This window comes from Musca autumnalis, unplaced genomic scaffold (genome assembly GCF_047663935.1).
Source record: "Musca autumnalis isolate F117 unplaced genomic scaffold, ASM4766393v1 scaffold_5, whole genome shotgun sequence".
Classification (NCBI taxonomy): Eukaryota; Metazoa; Arthropoda; class Insecta; order Diptera; family Muscidae; genus Musca; species Musca autumnalis.
The window spans coordinates 82,751,831-82,771,762 of record NW_027412088.1 but is presented as its reverse complement, the minus strand read 5'-3'; the positions used below and the strand labels follow the sequence as shown (position 1 = coordinate 82,771,762).

The 19,932-nt window shown below is 35.0% G+C and overlaps 2 protein-coding genes and 7 non-coding genes across 9 annotated transcripts; 7 read left to right on the top strand and 2 right to left on the bottom strand.

Moving 5' to 3' along the window:
* The first annotated feature begins 5,145 nt into the window (after positions 1 to 5,145).
* TRNAA-UGC (transfer RNA alanine (anticodon UGC)) lies at positions 5,146 to 5,217 on the top strand. The gene has a single exon. It is a non-coding gene; the product is annotated as a tRNA-Ala (tRNA).
* Positions 5,218 to 5,313: 96 nt separating this feature from the next.
* TRNAA-UGC (transfer RNA alanine (anticodon UGC)) lies at positions 5,314 to 5,385 on the top strand. The gene has a single exon. It is a non-coding gene; the product is annotated as a tRNA-Ala (tRNA).
* A 190-nt stretch (positions 5,386 to 5,575) lies between these two features.
* Positions 5,576 to 5,647, top strand: TRNAA-UGC (transfer RNA alanine (anticodon UGC)). Its single transcript has one exon. It is a non-coding gene; the product is annotated as a tRNA-Ala (tRNA).
* A 96-nt stretch (positions 5,648 to 5,743) lies between these two features.
* Positions 5,744 to 5,815, top strand: TRNAA-UGC (transfer RNA alanine (anticodon UGC)). Its single transcript has one exon. It is a non-coding gene; the product is annotated as a tRNA-Ala (tRNA).
* Positions 5,816 to 5,911: 96 nt separating this feature from the next.
* Positions 5,912 to 5,983, top strand: TRNAA-UGC (transfer RNA alanine (anticodon UGC)). The gene has a single exon. It is a non-coding gene; the product is annotated as a tRNA-Ala (tRNA).
* Positions 5,984 to 6,820: 837 nt separating this feature from the next.
* On the top strand, positions 6,821 to 6,892 carry TRNAA-UGC (transfer RNA alanine (anticodon UGC)). Its single transcript has one exon. It is a non-coding gene; the product is annotated as a tRNA-Ala (tRNA).
* Positions 6,893 to 7,162: 270 nt separating this feature from the next.
* TRNAA-UGC (transfer RNA alanine (anticodon UGC)) lies at positions 7,163 to 7,234 on the bottom strand. The gene has a single exon. It is a non-coding gene; the product is annotated as a tRNA-Ala (tRNA).
* Positions 7,235 to 12,519: 5,285 nt separating this feature from the next.
* LOC141405815 (zinc finger CCCH domain-containing protein 15 homolog) lies at positions 12,520 to 14,101 on the bottom strand. The gene has a single exon (XM_073990548.1). It carries the CDS (start codon positions 13,901 to 13,903, stop codon positions 12,698 to 12,700), a length of 1,206 nt encoding a protein of 401 aa, XP_073846649.1. The 5' UTR covers positions 13,904 to 14,101; the 3' UTR covers positions 12,520 to 12,697.
* A 3,803-nt stretch (positions 14,102 to 17,904) lies between these two features.
* Positions 17,905 to 19,602, top strand: Orc4 (origin recognition complex subunit 4). Its single transcript, XM_073989064.1, has 2 exons — positions 17,905 to 18,259; positions 18,325 to 19,602. The coding sequence occupies exons 1-2, from the start codon at positions 18,068 to 18,070 to the stop codon at positions 19,507 to 19,509; spliced, it is 1,377 nt and encodes a 458-aa protein (XP_073845165.1). The 5' UTR covers positions 17,905 to 18,067; the 3' UTR covers positions 19,510 to 19,602.
* The last annotated feature ends 330 nt before the right edge of the window (positions 19,603 to 19,932 follow it).

Genomic DNA, 19,932 nt, shown 5'->3' with positions numbered 1-19,932 from the left:
GCATGCCTCCTGACCTGCGAACCACAGAAAGACGAGCATGTGCATATTTGCTGAATACTTCTTGTTCAAACGAATATTTTAATTTAATAGACGCTGGCAAAGACTTTCAAACAGTGCTCTTGAAATGCGAAAATGAGTTTGAAATTCTTTTTCGCTGTAAGTTGGAACTACCGAGTCAACATAAGAAGCGGAGTCAGATTCGTAGAAAGTAACATCAAGATGTTGCTACAACAACAATTTCCAAAAGAATGAGAAGAATATTGGTCAATAGATTCTCCTTTGGATATTTTTACATTTTCAAAACAAACTTACCACTTTCCAAACAAAAATCGCACTGATACTACACGTCCTAATGTATGGTCCCTAGGCATGGATACTTGAGGAACCTGGAAAAACACCAATTGATGAAGATGTCTCTACCAGAAAGTCATATTATTGTTGATACGCATCAAAGTGCAGTTGAAATAACTTTTCTTTATTGGATATGTCCATTATTTTGTTATACTTACAGGGTCGATGTTCGTTGTCTGTATTTTGGAGTATGAATTCGTATTTTTAGTTTTTTTAAACATAAATCGCATAAATAAAACGAATCTTAAGTCCCGTTCCACACTAGAGTGATTTCATTGAAAAAATTGCATGAAATTATGCGTCTCTAGATCGACCTCCATAGTAGAGTAAAATCATAAAATTTCTGTAGTGGGGAAGTCGAATTAAGAACACCTAATTTCATGAAATTTTTTAATGAAATTCACGCTAGTGTGGACCGGGACTAACTTTTCCCAGCAAAATTTAAAGGAAGGGGTTCCATGCGATGACGTGTTTTCATGGCATCTTTTGCATTGGTTCAAACGAAGTCGTGAAAGATCCGATCTTTTCATTAGCATTTGAACCAATGCAAAGGAAGTCGTGAAAGATCCGATCTTTTTATCAGCATTTGAACCCATACAAAGGAAGTCGTGAAAGATCCGATCTTTTCATCAGCATTTAAACCCATTCAATCGATCCAATAGAGATGAATTTTGAGTTTTTATTTATACACATTTTTCTATATATATATATATATATATATAAGATTAATTATTTACAATAGGCTTGATGTTGTTTTAGACTCGAAATCACAACCAACGCTGTTAAAACTCTCGTCGTCATTGCAAAGGGTTGGTGAAAATGACATGCCAAAGCATTGGTGTAAATGACATGCCAAAGAATTGGTGAAAATGACATGTCAAAGCATAGGTGTAAATGACAAGCTTTGGATCCAAAAATGAATAGCATCTTTTGGGGTCCACGCTCATATAAAATTCATCGATGAAGATGCTAAAAAGATGACATGCTAGATCACTTGCACCCATGATTGAATGGCATATTTGGCATCGAACATTTTACTGGGTTTCTTCCACAAAAATCAAATAAACATTGAACAAATAAGGACGAACTGCTCATTGTACGAAATTATTTTTGTAAAACTTTTTGACATTGTTGTTAGTCCTTATTTATATTAGGCAATTTTCCTTGCCGCAATTGTTAGTTTGAACTAACAAACTGTCACCAACAAACTGACAATTGCCACAAGGAAAATTGCCTAATGTAAATGTGGACTAACAGATTGCTAATGTAACTACGTTATGGGTACTTTACACGATATGTTATTTTACATATGTGTTTTCACTTTGCGTATACATTTTGTATATAAAAATTGACATATGTAAAAAACATATCGTTTGAAGTATCCACGATTGTACGATTGGTGGCACAAATAGGTTTTCATAGTTCGATTTTTTTCATTCACGAGCAAATACTCGATCGAATCGAATGTCGTAATTTGGATCCTGCTGATTTTTACATTTGAGTTAAATAGTTGTATTTGCGACGATCTCCATATATTATGTGTGTTCGTTTACTCAAAATTTGTACGAATTGTTACTTGATGTTGTTCGTTTACTCTACAGTACAATGGAAAAGAACTTAGTCGATTACAAGAAGTTACTGGACTTGTATAAATGTGTGTGTTTGTTTACTCAAAATTTGTACAAATTTGGCCTGTTCTCGTACTTTATAAAGTGGTAAAAGTCGTAAACGATTTTCATATAAATTTTGTGTACGGGAACGCAAAATGTGTAAAAGTGGTACAAATTGTAAAAGCTTTTTAGTTCTGGAACAGAGCTATTATCACGGGATGTTGTTCGTTTACTCTACAGTACAATGCAAGAAGTTCCTGGACTTTGGCGTTGTGTTCCGAGCATTAATGCGCACGTATTTGGTCATAGATACATATGTTTATCTGAAGGCCAGCTCTCTGTGTATACTCTTGCATTTATTTGGTGTTGTAGGTTCGAGTTCTTATGCGACAAAAGCCGATCCTGCGTCGCTGCAACCACCACAAACCAATATTAAAAGGAACGGAGATAATACGCATCCTTGTCTTGTTTCTGCACAGTATTTCAAAAGTTGTTGATAACTACATAGATGTAAGACTAATGCTGTTGTTGTTGTTTTTTTAAGATCTCTATGGAAGGAGGTGCTATGCATTGCATATGTCGTCTCATTTTAATTCGCCGTGAACAATGTAACAGATAGAGAAATGTTAAACTGTAGAGAAGCACATAGATGCATCACGAAAAAATAAACAAAAAACTTTCTTGTTGTACACTTAAAATTTCAAAATTTGTTGTGTTTTCGTATGATAATTCTACTTACAACAACTTTTTTGGCAGTTCAAGGTCGATCTGTTTACTTTTTCTGTTAGGCCAATCAAAAATAACTGCGTTTAAAACTTTTTCTCGGAAAATTTTATGTATGCATCTACCTTAATTGACAGTAAAGAAATTCGCCACAAACCATGGTACAATTACAAAGATAGATGCATCGGCAAATTGCTACAACAAAGCAACTTTTTTTGTAATGTAAACTATCAAAATTTTCGCCAATTGGTCTCTTGTTGTCTCTTTTTATCGCTTGTGTTTGTCTATAAAGTGTAGACATGCTATCTCTTACATACCGAATCATATGGTTGTTTGTTTTGATTTTTCATGGCGAATTCCTAGTTTTTTGACGTTTTAGATTCGATCAGCTGGGCTGAGGCACCTACCTTTGTAATTGTACCATGCCACAAACACATTCCGTCACGGGGAAAACCAATTTTTCGCCTTTGTTTATGAATTTTGACATTTCAAATCTGTGTTTTTATTTGAATTTGCTTGAGAGAAGACCTTTATGGGCCATGATTTGAAAGAATAAGCAAACCAATATAAAAAAATTGTAGTCAGCTGTTTGCTATGTCCGCCTATGAAACACTGCTCGATCGAATAAACCGATCAGCATATGTTTTTGTGGGATCATTAAGAACCTAATAATCTTGTCCTTAAGCGAAATGGTATTTAAGAACATCAATTTTTTTAAAAAAATTTAGTTCAGTTTGAACTAAAAAAAATAAAAAGTCTCTCGCTTAAGGACAAGCTTCTTATATGTATAATAATCCCACAAGATGGGATCATTCGTTTTCGAAATACAATGTGCACCGCTTTCAAAAATGCCATTTCTTAAAAACCGCGTTTAAAACTTCGATATTACATACAAAACACAATTAATTTTTTCCTTCCTAACGCTTATATCTCAGCCAACTTTTGTTCGTTCGACTCGAAATTTTTTCCAACATATTCTATTCCACCAGTACTTTAAAATGAGCCAATAAAAGAATTTTCGATTTTGTAAAATGCGCAAGTGGCCACATAACCCCTTAAGGTAGGTTCTGTTGATCTTGTTCTAGCTATATTTAGTTGCGAGTTCATCAGGTATGTGATGAATTTCGAATCGATTTGAAATGAAAACGATTTATCTAAAACGATTGAATTGTATTTAGATGTGATGTAATCTGTGTTGTTTTCCGTTATACAATCCGGAAGTACCCAATTGGCTTTATGAATTCTCTTGTGGGGGCAGGCACAGTTTTCCGCCAAAAACGTGCCAGTTTTGAAGGTTCAAGCTTTGTGCGAATATTCCATGTTCCAAATCGCGTCCTTCCGATTGGCCTCATCGATGGGAATTGTGATTGTTGTATCTTATTGTGTGTTCTGTAATTATTTATTTTAAGGTGATCAGGGGCTGGATTCTTGTTCTATGAAAATTTAAAATGAAAAATAATACCTTTATAGTTTTTTTCATTTGACAGTTTTCTCCTTTATAAAAGTTTTCATTTCACATTTTCATAGAAACGGAATTGAGCCCCAGACCTGATTACCCTGACGCACCCGATTCTGGGTTGGGGCTGCCAACTAAGCTACCAGACTAGCAGTAATAAATAAGCCGTTCCTAACATGGAGGACAGACGCTTGTTATAGTTGCTGCCAATTAATTGCATTTTACGTGGATGCTACTGCGCCGACTAACTTTCAATGGTCGCCGTTCCGGTTCGATTAACCTCAAGAACCAAGAAGTTACTGGACTTGTACAAATTTTTGAGTAAACGAACACCTAATATTGAATTAAATAGAATCCAATGGCGGGAAAATTCAAATGACAGAATATTATAAAAAAAATCATAAAAACAGACAAAGAATATATTCATAAGAAAATCATAAGAATAAGATTTTCGACTTATTGGGAAAAAAGTGACAACTGTGTCAACAAGTAATACTGGGATCGAGAAATAAATTTACAACTCTATTTTTGAACCAAAATATAAATCTGTGGTAGAATTCCGATAATTCATAATCAATTGGGCTAGTCATTTTTGAGATTAATCGACGTTTTCGATTCGATGGAATTAACTTTCGAAGGAAACGACTTCAAGGGACACTTATACTATGTTTACATTTACGAAATCCACTCGATTTCCACTGTCAATTCCATTGCTCAAACGTCAAATGAAATCCAATCGATTTCAGATGAGTTTTCATTTGACGTATACACAAAGGAATTGACAGATGAAATCGAGTGGATTTCGTAAATGTAAACCAAGCATTAGTTTATTACGAATTATCAAGACTTTCGATTTATCAGATAACAAATGATCAAAATCCAACTGTATTTGGAAAAATGGACGTAACATCCGAGAAGCAGAACTCGGAACTAGAACAAATTTGCAACTCCATTTTTCAATCAAAATATTAATCGGGGTATAAAGGGGAAAGCCAATTTTTATTGGGGGATGTAGCTCAGTGGTAGAGCGCTCGCTTTGCATGTGAGAGGCCCCGGGTTCAATCCCCGGCATCTCCAATTTCTTTTTCTGGTTCTTAGATCCATAACAAAATTTTAATTGTAATCTATCTCTATTAGATGGATTCCAAAGATTATTCTAAGTTTAGAACAGTGGGGGATGTAGCTCAGTGGTAGAGCGCTCGCTTTGCATGTGAGAGGCCCCGGGTTCAATCCCCGGCATCTCCAGTTCATTTTTATGTTTGAAGTACATTTTATCTAATAAATGCATTATTACAAAACGGGCCATAAACTGAGATAAGAAGATGAAACCCAAGTCTGTGTCAAAAAGTAGTTCTAGGATAAAATATATTTTTACAACTCCATTTTTTAAGTGGAAATATTAAAGAAGGTATAAATTGCCGCTTGGTTTTCATTAGGGGATGTAGCTCAGTGGTAGAGCGCTCGCTTTGCATGTGAGAGGCCCCGGGTTCAATCCCCGGCATCTCCAATTTTTTGCCTGGTTCTTAGATCCATATCAAAGTTTTAATTATAATCCATCCCCGATTAGATCGATTGCAAATACTGTTCTAGGCTTAGTATAAGAGGGGATGTAGCTCAGTGGTAGAGCGCTCGCTTTGCATGTGAGAGGCCCCGGGTTCAATCCCCGGCATCTCCAATTTTTTGCCTGGTTCTTAGATCCATATCAAAGTTTTAATTATAATCCATCCCCGATTAGATCGATTGCAAATACTGTTCTAGGCTTAGTATAAGAGGGGATGTAGCTCAGTGGTAGAGCGCTCGCTTTGCATGTGAGAGGCCCCGGGTTCAATCCCCGGCATCTCCACATTTTTGTAGTATAATTGTATGAAAGCTGTGATTGATGAGCGACAAGAAATATGTGTCATATCTCGTTGTACAAGGAGTGGTCGACGAGGTACAATCCTAGACATCATGCACGATTGAAAATGTCATATACGAGTCTGCTCGATTCCAGAACCTGTAGATTCTTACAAATTTTTACTACGATGAAAATTTTCTTTTTAATATCAATAGTAGTAGTACGAATTAGTTGGTCTGTTCCAGAATTGCAAGAATCTACTATTTTGTAAATTTTTTTCGATAACATAAAGGAAAATTTGTTATCGTAGTATAAATATGTATATTCTTGCAGGTTCTGGAACAGAGCAAGTATTTTTTGCAGTTCTGGAACATTATAGCACTGTTCCTTTGCACGCAAAAATCTAAGTTTTACCACTTTTTACTCCAAAAGTGTTTCTTTACTTGATGTAAGCATTCAATTGATATGAGAGCAGTTCACAACATTTGCTGCTTTTGCCACTTTTACCATTTTTAAATGGTGCAAGAAATGGTGCTTGTAACTGATATTCGAGTTCCCATAACTCGAAAATATACTAATCAGAATCATAATTAGTTGTAGTCGGGGGTATTAGGTCTTATAAACCCCAACCTACTCAGATGTTGACGTCCCATTTAAAGTTGCACAAAACTGGTCGTGTGTACCCCGCTTTAGGGATCTCTAAACAAATAATAATAAAATGTAACGAGCGGAATGCCTTTTTCACGACTCCGTTTGTATATTGGACGACTTTAAATTTGTTTGCAAACTTTTTGCTGGGTTTTTCCTGTACAAGTTTCTGATTTTATTTAGCTTAATTTTATAGGGGATGTAGCTCAGTGGTAGAGCGCTCGCTTTGCATGTGAGAGGCCCCGGGTTCAATCCCCGGCATCTCCAAATGTGATTTTATGGTACAGCACTGATATTAAAAAAATCAGTGGAGATTGAAGAAACACTTATAAACATTGAAAATATCCATACATTATTGATCGGAGTAGTTTTATTACACTACTTTCAAAGTTGGAGAAACTTTGATATTGTTCGCAACACAACCGGTATTAAGTACATACTTCAAACGAGAATGTAAGAATATTTTTAATAATGACTTTTAATTTCAATCCCCGTAGATTTTTTTTCAGTCTTAATTATTTACAATAAAATTATATTTGGAGATGCCGGGGATTGAACCCGGGGCCTCTCACATGCAAAGCGAGCGCTCTACCACTGAGCTACATCCCCTATGAAAATAAATTCTATAATAAGATTCTCAATCCCTTTCAAAAAAGATAAATACATTTAAGGAACGATTCAATGTGAAGAACTGCATAAGTCGGGTATACACACGACCTCCCGATTCTATTGAAATTGTTAGCATAGGTCTCATTGTCCTGAACTCAAAAATATATATCGTCTATGGGAAGACAATACTTCCCGAAATATAGTTCTTTAAAATTCCAAACAAGTAAAAAATATCGGTCGGCTTTGCCGACAGAGCTCAGCCTGTGTGAATTGAAACTCTCACCTATTGACAATATCGAATCGAATACCGGCTACGGAACCAAAATCCTTTTCCCCAATAATAATGTATTTAGGAGGTTTTCAGATTTTTTTGGCCATTGCCAACAAAAAAACATATATTTGGATTAAAGCTTAAGTGTTGCGAAGGAGGTACCTGAAGGAATGGATTGACATAACCCATGTTGGAAATGAATCTTATTTTGGAAGTCAGTTGTATGGTGCCTGAAGTAAAGGAACGCTTTTCGAGTAAAAAGTGGTAAAACTTGAAGATTCTTGCACGTACCCAGCCAGCATTTTTTAAAATTTTAATCAAATTCGAGTCCTTTTTGATCCGACTGCACGATTAAAGGGCTGGAATATGAGCTCATTTTCTGATCATAAATGATTCCTTTGTCGGTAGGAAAACATAACCTCAGGCGACTCGTCTAAGCAAATCACAAATGAGTCTTCCTCTGCATTAGTTTCGAGTCATTTTTGCCCATTTTCTGATATATAAAGTCTTTTTCGAGTCGTATTTCAATCATTTATTGGTGATTTGTTGATTACTTTGGGACTCTTTTTCGAGTCTTTTTTGGGTCATGTTTATAATCGTTTATGAGTCTTTAGGGAGTCATTTATTAGACAAAATAAATTAAAAGAAATTTCTCTTTATTCTTTTTTGTTTCTTTCCTTTGTTTTGTTGTCTTTTCTGCTTTGTTATGTCTTTTAATTATTCTTTATGTTGCGCGGTGAGTATACTGCTTCTTCATTTCACTTGGCAAAACCTGAACTGTGTTGTGTTTGTCTATACTCTCAATATTATACGTTACATTTATATCAAAGTTTTGTAGAAAGTGTATATGAGAATTATTTACAACCAAACAAAAATAAAACAAAACAATCAGTTTTTAATCACCTAACTATTCAAAATATGATCAGAATATACATAATTATAATCACTTTTCAAACACCTGCATGACCCTTTTTTGATTAAGCACTTTTCAATCTTCCAGATGATCAAAATGTGACAATAAATAACAAAAAATGGTCACATTTTAAACACTTCAATGACTAATTTGTGATTGCTACACATTTATTGTTGTATTTTTAATTAAACTCTTTTTAATCACTACAGGGAGTCACTTTCGAGTCCCTTTCTGATCATACAAGCGACTTAATCAGTTTTTGATCACCAAGAGGACTCTAAAAAGACTCCTCAATGTGATTTTTGAAAAAACAGTCTTCCAAATGCTAGCTGGGTATACCCAGCCAGCATTTTTTTAAAATTTTAATCAAATTCGAGTCTTTTTTGATCCTACTGCACGATTAAAAACCTGGAATATGAGCTCATTTTCTGATCATAAATGACTCCTTTGTCGGTAGGAAAACATAACCTCAGGCGACTCGTCTAAGCAAATCACAAATGAGTCTTCCTCTGCATTAGTTTCGAGTCATTTTTGCCCATTTTCTGATAGTATATAAAGTCTTTTTCGAGTCGTATTTCAATCATTTATTGGTGATTTGTTAATTACTTTGGGACTCTTTTTCGAGTCTTTTTTGGGTCATGTTTATAATCGTTTATGAGTCTTTAGGGAGTCATTTATTAGACAAAATAAATTAAAAGAAGAAATTTCTCTTCATTCTTTTTTGTTTCTTTCCTTTGTTTTGTTGTCTTTTCTGCTTTGTTATGTCTTTTAATTATTCTTTATGTTGCGCGGTGAGTATACTGCTTCTTCATTTCACTTGGCAAAACCTGAACTGTGTTGTGTTTGTCTATACTCTCAATATTATACGTTACATTTATATCAAAGTTTTGTAGAAAGGGTATATGAGAATTATTTACAACCAAACAAAAATAAAACAAAACAATCAGTTTTTAATCACCTAACTGTTCAAAATATGATCAGAATATACATAATTATAATCACTTTTCAAACACCTGTATGACTCTTTTTTGATTAAGCAGTTTTCAATCTTCCAGATGATCAAAATGTGACAATAAATAACAAAAAATGTTCACATTTTAAACACCTCAATGATTTATTTGTGATTGCTACACATTTGTTGTTGTATTTTAAATTGAACTCTTTTTAATCATTACAGGGAGTCACTTTCGAGTCCCTTTCTGATCACACAAGCGACTTAATCAATTTTTGATCACCAAAAGGACTCTAAAAAGACTCCTCAATGTGATTTTTGAAAAAACAGTCTTCTAAATGCTATCTGGGTAAAGAGCAGTACACATTGTCAGTTTTGAATGTCGATATTTCGCAGTTGTCGATAACTGTCCACCGTCCAGCAACCACAAAACATTTTGCGGTTGCATGATGAATGACAAAAATGAACGGCCACACCAGCAAGCACCAACAAAGCTGTCATTCAAAACTGGCAATATGTACCCAGCTTTAAGGAACAGAGCTTTTGTCACAGTCTAACTTAGAAAATCATAATATCGCTGTAAGCAGGACCTCAAGGGGTAGCATCAGTATAAATATGTAAAGGATCTTCGAAAAGAATCTTAACTGAACTTAAACTTAAAAAAATTTTGAACTTTTGGGGGGGAAGTAACACACGATCAGTTTTGGCTCTCAGTTTTACTCAAATAATCGGTTGCTTGCCAGTGTGGCCGTTCATTTTTGTCAGTCATCAGGCAACTATAAAACATGTTGGTGTTGCTGGACAGTATGACATTTATCGATATTTCCGAAAAATCGACAGTCAAAACTGATCGTGTGTACCTCGCTTAAGGAACCTACTCAGCGTTGTCGACAGTTTTTGATCGGAAATCATCAAAAAATCAATCAAAATCAAATCGTCAATAAAATTTGGAAAATCGTCAACATAGTCCAAACTAGGTTTGGTTACCGCTTAATGTCAATTTTCGTTGTAGTTATGACAATGAGACTGTAGTCAGTCAGTATATAACCAGCCGCAGCAGAAAACCTAATTTAATCTCACTTTAATACCACCATAAAAAAACTTTCACCAGATGAGATTGCCTGATTGACTGTGTGACCGTACATGTCTTTTGGTCATGACTGACTAAAGCGGGGTACACACGATCAGTTTTGACTGTCAGTTTTGCTCAAATAATCGGTTGCTTTGGCCGTTCACTTTTGTCAGTCATCAGGCAACCACGAAATATTTTGTGGTTGCTGGACGGTTGGACAGTTATCGATAATTCCGAAAAATCGACAGTCAAAACTGATCGTGTGTACCCCGCTTAACTGACCTCTTAAAGCGGGGTACACACGATCACTTTTGACTGTCAGTTTTGCTCAAATAATCGGTTGCTTGCTAGTGTGGCCGTTCATTTTTGTCAGTCATCAGGCAACCACGAAATATTTTGTGGTTGCTGGACAGTTTGACATTTATCGATATTTCCGAAAAATCGACAGTCAAAACTCGTGTGTACCCCGCTTAAGAACATTAAAAAAGCTGATAGAATCGAGTTTGCAACATTTGGTCTGTTCCCGTACTGCAAGAATCTACTAGATTTTACTATTTTTGTCGACAGCATTTAGTAACATTTCGTAATATATTTTTAGTGAAGACATTTTCTGCCAAATTACAGCTAATTCGGTATGCAAGTGTCGCTAAGAAAACTTCAAAGCAGATAATAGCACATCTTGTTGTGATAATTATTATATTCTTAGCATCCTCACGAAAAGTGCCAACAATTGATATTAGCACTATTGTTTGCGTACAGAACAGGCCGGTATTTTGTTCTGCAAGAGGACATTACATTTGGAACAAAGAATATGGGCATTATGAATGTCAACTCCCCATAACTTATATTCCTTCGGCTTCTAGTCAGCTATAAACAATTAGCTTCTTCTTCGCTGGTCTTCAATGTTCACTAAAGTAACCAAAAACAAAATAATTTACCCATAAAATTTAATGGTAATAGGTATAGGGAGCAAGCTAAATTTATAATTTTACAATATTCATATGGCTGGGGGCCATCCTAATTATTGTTATTATACCCTACACCACACAGTGGTAAGGGGTATTATGTCTTTGTGCATTTGTATGTAACATACAAAAGGAAACGAAATAGACCCATAGTTCCTTTTGGGTATATACATATAATCACTTTCTGAGTCGATTTATGCATGTCCGTCCGTCTGTCTGTCCGTCTGTCCATGTATTTTTGTTCGCAACGTACAGGTCGCATTTTTTGTCCGATTCAGCTGAAAGTTGAGGACTACAACTTTTTTAGCCATAGGAAGAACGCTATTGCTTTTGGTGAAAATCGGTTCAGATTTGGATATAGCTCCCATATATATTTTCGCCCGATTTCACGTATTTGCTGCACCAAACACGCTATATACGCCCAATTTTGATGAAATTTTGAATGTGTGACTGAATTCGGTCTAGAAATAAGTGTGCCAAATTATATAGAAATCGGTTCAGATTTGGATATAGCTCCCATATATATTTTCGGCCGATTTCACGTATTTTCTGTACCAAACACGCTATATATTTCCGATTTCGATGAAATTTGGAATGTATGACTGAATTCAGTCTAGAAATAAATGTGCCAAATTATATCGAAATCGGTTCAAATTTGGATATAGCACCCATATATATTTTCGGCCGATTTCGCGTATTTGCTGCTCCAAACACCCTATATAAGTCCGATTTCAATGATATTTGGAATGTGTGACTGAATTCGGTCTGGAAATAAATGTGCCAAATTATATCAAAATCGGTTTAGATCTGGATATAGCTCCGATTTATATTTTACATATTCACAGTGGTGTAGGGTATCATATAGTCGGCCTCGCCCGACTTTGATCCTTTCCTTACTGGTTTTTTTTTTTTAATCTGTCTATTCTATTATAGTTTAGCACTTTATTAAGTTAATCTTCCAATACATGTATAATTGGCCTTAAATGGCTTCCTTTGTATTGAATGTAAATAAATTGAAATTGAAATTTACGCGCTAAGAGCTTAGCGAGTAAACTCATCTTAAGTAGTAAGTGAGTAAACTCATCTTAATTTAGTATTATTATACACACATATTTTATGTAATGACAAATATCTAAGGTTTATTTAAAAATTTTTCATTTTTTATAACATTGGTTGTTTATTTAATTTCTTCACAAGATATTTTTTTTTGTTTGTTTTGAAGCAGTAACTTGATAGTTTTGTAAACATATGTATGTCACACCTTACTTAATCTATTCACTCTTCATCATCTTAATCATCTTCGTCCTCATCTTCATCCTCCAGATCTAAATCATCCAGTTCATCTGCTAGTCCCATAAACAAGTCCTTGTTAATGGGAGCAGCATCAGTGGCAGGTGTGTTCGATGTTGCACTCTCTTCAGCCGCAGCTGCTTCAGCTTCTTGTTTTTCCAATGCATCGGCTTGTTCCTGTAAACGTGTTTCAGATGCTATTGTACCGGTACCATCAACCTCCTGGGCTGACATAGAAAGTGATGCCAAGTCCAATTCTTTGTATTCGACTTCTTCTTCATTTTCTTCGCGTTTGTAAGTGTCAAATGCAGCATCACCATCTTCCATTGGGCCATCATCAACCAAATCAGGATTGAAGCTGAACATTTCTCTACCAGAGATACCGAATTGTTTGCCTTTGCTAAAGTCGGTCTTCTTGCGTTCTTCATCAGCAGCCATCTTATCTTTCTTTTCTTGGATCTTTCGTTTCTTCCAGGCCAAGAATGTTTCCAGCGTAACCTTGGTTGTATTGGGGCCCAAAGCTGCTCTTTCCTTTTCGATAAGGTCTACTAATGAAATTTCCGTTGGTTTATCCTCCTTCTTCTTATCCTTCTTTAGGACATAACCCTGTGGTAGAGCATGTCGGTAAATGCATTTTTCACCATTAGGACATTCCCAAAACCAGCCATACTTTGACTTTTCCACTGCCTCAATGAAATACTTGCAAATAATATCAGTCGTTGGCCGTTTCTTTTCACTAGAATGTTTCTGATTAACCACTTCCTGGAGTTTGGCATCATCCCAGTTCTTCATGTCATCCTCTTCAGCGTCACGCATATCCACATAAATGGAACGCTTCTCGACCTTATTCTCCACAGCCAAGTCATGGGAGAATTTACATTTGTCACCTTTCGTACATGTTCCCTGTTTGAAGAAAGCGCATACCACCGATTTGGGATCGGTACCTTTTTCAACCTTTTGGACAGGTTTGAAAATCAAAGCCAACTCCTTCTGTTCCTGCAATTTCTTCTCCTTTTCATCTTTCTTCTTAGCATCGGTACGTGGATGTTGGCCACCGCTATTCACCTGCTTCTGAACTTGCTGGATGAATTTTTGCTGTTTAGAACCCTTTTTGTTTTTCAAACCGAATGTCTTGTCTTCAATGACTTTTTCCTTCTTCTTCTGTTCGGTTTTTTTGCTAGGCGCCGGAGCTTTTTTCGGAGGCATATTTCAGTCCAATTTCTTTAAAAAAAATCTCACCGAAGTCTCTTTAAAAAAAGTCTTGAGAAGTTTCTATGGGGCTAATGGCTGCGTGGTAATTTTGACATTTATCTCAATGTGTTCATTATTGTTTCAATATCGATATTTGGGGAGCTAGTGACATTACAGGGTGACACGAATTAATCGAACTCGATAGCAAATGTCGAATTACGCTTGATTTACATTTACGAAATCCACTCGATTTCAACCGTCAATTCTGCTTGGTTTACTTTTACGCATGGTACAATAATTCATAGGTAGGCCAGGTATGAGAATCGCCAAAAAATACAACCCTGTCGCTATGGCGTAAAACGTCAAAATTGTTTTGATGAATGATAACGGATGAGTAAACAAAGAAGAAGAAGAACGAAATGTTGAAATGAAAACAAAACAGAGTTGAATTTTTTGATCAATAATAAATATCAACTCTGCATGTCAACACGGTTTTGACAGATTAAGCCATAACAAAAAAAAAAAATTGTAATCAGCTGTTAGCTGTGGCCTACCTAAGAATTATTGTACCATGCTTTTACGAATCCACTCGATTTCAACTATCAATTCCATTGCGTATGTCAAATGAAAACGCCTCTGAAATCCATTGGATTTCATTTGACGATTACTTTTACAAACTAGTGCTCTGTTGCAGAACCTGCAAGAAGCTACTACTTTTTACTACGATAAAATTTTTTCCTTTATGTTATCGAAAAAATAGTAAAAATTAAGAGATTATTGCAGTACTGGAATAGACCATAGTTTGTACAAATTTGTACAAAAAAGTAAATAAAGCAATTGCAATTGTTTTTTGTCTTTTATATTTCATTAAAGTATATAGACATTTTCGCCATTTTTGCTCTATTCCAGAACCTACAAGAAGCTACTATTTTTACTACGATAACAATTTTTCCTTTATGTTATCGAAATAGTAAAAATTAGTAGATTCTTGCAGTTCTGGAACAGATGAAAAATTATCGATAATATCGACTTTTTGAAATAAAATATAGAAAATAATGGTATAAGTAAAGAGGTAGATTTAAATGAAAAAATCTATAGAACCCTTGTTTTTCCTGAATTCCTATAACTTCAAAATAAAGCAACAAGTGGGATTGTTTACAACACCAATTTTGAGCATTTTATAAAAATCGCGAAAAATGAATGAAGGGCCAATGTTTCTCCGCATAATCAAGTTGTGGATATGATAAAATGTTTGTTTCAATGATAACCTGACGAATTATTTCCACACAAATGTTCCAATAATAACTTTAAAAATCATTGAATTCGATTGTTTTTAAAATTGTTTGACATATTATTCAAACACCACACACACATACACAGTTTGTGTATATTGTTTTGAAGTTTTAGGAATACTCGAATGAAAAAATTTAAATTGACATAAAGCTTTGGCTAACCTTTCTTATTAAACCATGTAGAAAATGTCTAATGCTAAGTTTACATTTACGAAATCCACTCGATTTCAACTGTAAATTCCATAGCTCAAACGTCAAATGAAATCTCATCTGGATTTCATTTGACGTTTAACCTATGGAACTGACAGTTGAAATCGAGTGGATTTCGTAAATGTAAACCAAGCATAATATTGGGAAGATCGATAGTTCGCCAGCCCTACCTGCCTGTTCCAGAACCTGCAAGAATCTACAAATACTTACTACGATAACAATTTTTCCGAGCCAATTTCTAACTACATTGCCCTTTTCTTCTTTACCCAGGCCTTAATTTCGTAGCCTCACGTACAATTTGTTCGGAAAAATAAATTGTATTTTAGAATTTTTATTATATAAAATTAATTGTGTTTTCTCCTTTATATTTCTGTTAAGTATTTGTGCAAAATGTTAACAAAAGCATAGACATTTCCGCAATTGTTGGTCTGTTCCCGAACTACACGAATCTACTCATTTTACAATTTCCTCCGATAACATAAAGAAAAAATGTTATCGTAATAAAAGCTTTGTTCCTTTACTTTTTTAATGGTAAGGGTGGTAAAAGAGAAAAGTGTCAAAATTGCTCTCTCATCAACATTTGTACCAGAAAAGTAAAGGAACGGAAAAATGGTAGATCTGGCAGAAATGTCAAAAAGAAACATAAAAAATCATTTTCGTCTTTTATTTCACAGTTTTTAATTTAGTTCTGTCAGCGTTCGACTTTTTCTTCTGTTTTTCGTCCATTTTCTATTTCATTGTGAAATAATCGTCAAACAAAAGTCGAAAAACCACTTTTCGGGGTTAAGGAACGCTTTGCAGTTTAAAAATGGTAACAAATGGCAAATAGCTATCAGTTTTTTAAAATGAAATATCGAAAATCTCATGTTGGGAATATCGATACTTTATCAGCTCTACCTGGAACAGACCAATAGTTCCCAATATTTGGATTCTGTCACTCATTTTTGCTGTTACCGACAATAATCGGTAAAATTAAATCGCAAAATTATCACTAAAAACATAAAGAAAAGTTGGCATCACTGTTTGTGTCAGTAGAGGCTAGCGACTACTTTTGGTTAACTTACCGAAAAATTTCGTTAATTATCGAAATTATAAGCATTTTAATTTTAAGTACAGTACACATTGTCAGTTTTGAATGACGATTTTTTGAAATTATCGATAACTGCCCAACCGTCCAGCAACCACAAAATATTTTGTGGTTGTATGATGAGCTCTGTTCCTTTACCTGCCTGAGGTTACCATTTCTTACCATTTTTAACCTGCAAAGCGTTCCTTTACTTTAACAAACATACCATTTATATGAGACCAGTTCACCACTTTTACCATTTTTTGCCACTGTTACCATTTTTTAAAGTAAAGGAACAGACCAATGAATGACAAAAATGAACGGCCACACTAGCAAGCAACAACAAAGCTGTCATTGAAAACTGACAATTGGTCTGTTCCAGCACTGCAAGAATCTACTAATTTTTACTATTTTCTCCGATAATAGCCCGTTTCCACGGTACGTCGTTCGTTCTCTATTCGTTGTTCGACCCATAACTACGAATAAATTACTTATTTCCCCACACAAAATTTTGTGAACGAACGACGATTTTTCTACGTTGTTCGAGTAGAAATACTCTCTGAACGACGATAAAATATGTCCCATCCCTAACAAATGAGAGAATTTATCGAAAAAAATAATTATGACATGTCTAAATTTAAAATTAAAAAATTTGTTGAAAACACAAACATTTTTAGAAAAAAGGAAAAAGATGAATGAAGATTAATGAACTAAACATTTTATACAGATGCAGAAGGAAGATGGTTGTGTTTCCTTCTTAATTCCACACACATTTCTTGTCCATTAGTTCAAAACCGCGTAAAAAATCAGAATCAAAAAGGAAACAAATAACTGAAAGTCTGTATATACAAGCAATGTTTTGACGTGTCTCTCTCTCTTTAATTTTGAAAATAGAAACATATAAAAATATATTGAAAATACCAAAATGTTCAGAATTAATGGAAAATATGAATGAAATGTGTGTAGTTAAATAAAGACGATACATTTGAAGGAAAGTCTATTACTTTTCCTATTCATTTAATGCAAATTTTATGTGTTTTCGGTTCAAATTTTCGTGAAAACAAGGAAACAAAAATGAAGGAAATTTTGTTTATGTTTCTGTTAATTACGAATGGTGTCGTGGAAACGGGTTAATTCGTGTACGTCGTTCGACAGGCGAACAACGTAATTGAAACGCTCGTGTGAACATGACGTAACATAAAGGAAAAAATGTTATCGTAGTAAAAAATAGTAGCTTCTTGCAGGTTCTGGAACAGACCAAATGTGTACCCAGCTTTACCGACAATTATCGATAACAGCAAAAATGAGTTACAGAACTAGAATAAACAATTGCTCTGTTCCAGAACCTGCAAGAAGCTACTATTTTTTACTACGATAGCATTTTTTCCTTTATGTTATCGGAAAAAATAGTAAAAATTAGTAGATTCTTGCAGTTCTGGAACAGACCAAATATCGACGTACCTAGTACTCATGCTCTTTTGAGTGAATCGTTTAATTGAACTATTCATTCGTAAACCAAACAACTCAGTCAAAAAATTGGCGGCAGCAGTGGTCAGAAAATAAACAAACAGATCGTTGTAAACAAAGCGACAGAAGGTGAAATCGAATAAAATGCCGGATGACAGTGAGGAAATATTAAAAACAAGACAATTTCTTAAGGATCGTTTGCAAAGAGACTACAGCACTTTCCGTGGCCACGAAAATGAAAGGGATAATATCCGGCAATTGCTACAAAGGACAGCTGAAATGGGCGAATCAAACTCAATGCTGTTGATTGGTCCACGAGGATCAGGAAAAACAACTGTAAGTACGAGTCTAAGTGATCTATTTTTAAATTGATTTACAATTAGTTTTATAATTTCTTTTAGCTTATCAATGCAGTCTTGACGGATCTTATGAAGAACAAGGATTTCATACAAAACACTCTGATTGTTCATCTCAATGGCAATCTACATACCGATGATCGTCTTGCCCTCAAATCTGTTACAGTACAAATGCAGCTGGAAAATGCCACGGATGGCAAGGTGTTTGGATCGTTTGCTGAAAACTTGGCATTCTTACTTGCCTGCTTAAAGGCAGGCAATAAACGTTCCAAAAGTGTGGTATTTATATTGGACGAATTCGATCTGTTCTGTGCACATCACAATCAAACACTTTTGTACAATCTCTTTGACGTTTCACAAAGTGCACAGGCGCCCATCTGCGTTTTGGGTATTACATGCCGTTTAGATGTTATTGAGCTGCTGGAAAAACGTGTAAAGTCTAGATTTTCACATCGTCAAGTATTCATTTTTCCAAATGCAGAAGATTTTGATGAATATTGTAAACTTTTTGGCGAACTTTTAACCATACCCAGTGATAAACAATTAAAAGAATTAGCCGATAGAGTTGGCACCCTTAAACATTTACAGTCCAGTGAATTGACATTTCATCGCAATCACTTTCAGCCCTCCAAATATAAGTTTAACAAGAAATATGCTGAAACGTGGAACAAGCACATTGCGGAGCTAATAAAAAATCCCACAGTTGTTAAATCGTTACAAGCACTCTTTGATTTTGATGTTAGCCAAGCATTTCTGAAGATTTTCAATTACCGTTTGGTGGCACAAATGGAAACCCTACTGCCAATAGAGGAACAAATTACACCTGAAATAATTGCCCAGTTAGTTGCCACCTATGAAGTAGATGAAAAAGTTGAATTATTGTGTGGCCTATCGGTATTGGAGCTATGTCTGGTCATTGCCATTAAACATCATTCGGAAATTTATGACCGTGATCCTTTTAATTTTGAAATAATATTTTCAAGATTTAATAAATTCGCCAAAGTCTCAACCACAATGCAGAGTATTGAGAGACCGGTGGCATTGAAAGCTTTTGAACATTTGCGAAACATGGAGATTTTGCTACCGTTAACGGCCACAACATGTAAAGTGCAGAAAGAATTTGAAATGCACAAAATGGTCCTGAACTATGGTCAAATAAATCAAGCGGTCCAACGCTATCAAGCACTACCCACTGAAGTACATCAATGGTCACAAAGTTCGTTAATTTAAGATTTATTTTGTTATAACATTTAAGTTATTTATTTTTGATACGAAAGAATTGTAAAATTTTTAAAAAATATATATGTATGTATTTACAACAAATTAAGAAAGTGTATCTTTTTAGCAGCGCCAGATTCAACAACTCGACGTACCTAAGGCTACGTGGCTTCCACCAGATCAAATATACCTGACATCGGGTGGTATCGTGTATAGAGACTATCCACTGTCCAAAATTTTAGGTGGAGCTTGACCACTGGGAACCCTAAGCGTCAAATTCCCACTAATTTTGTCAGAAAATGTAGCATAAACATTCAAAATGTGGAAAATCGGGCTATACCGTTATATGGAAACTATAGCAAAACGTAGACTTTTGTCCCAATTTTTTGGTGGAGAAGTTTTTTGAACACTAACAGCTCTATTCTGGACATTCCC

Excerpts from the sequence above, each read along its gene's own strand:
- LOC141405815 (XM_073990548.1), bottom strand. The coding sequence starts at position 13,903 with ATGCCTCCGAAAAAAGCTCCGGCGCCTAGCAAAAAAACCGAACAGAAG.
- Orc4 (XM_073989064.1), top strand. The coding sequence starts at position 18,068 with ATGCCGGATGACAGTGAGGAAATATTAAAAACAAGACAATTTCTTAAG. Across the intron at positions 18,260-18,324 it reads GAGGATCAGGAAAAACAACT|CTTATCAATGCAGTCTTGAC; the intron begins GTAAGTACGAGT and ends AATTTCTTTTAG.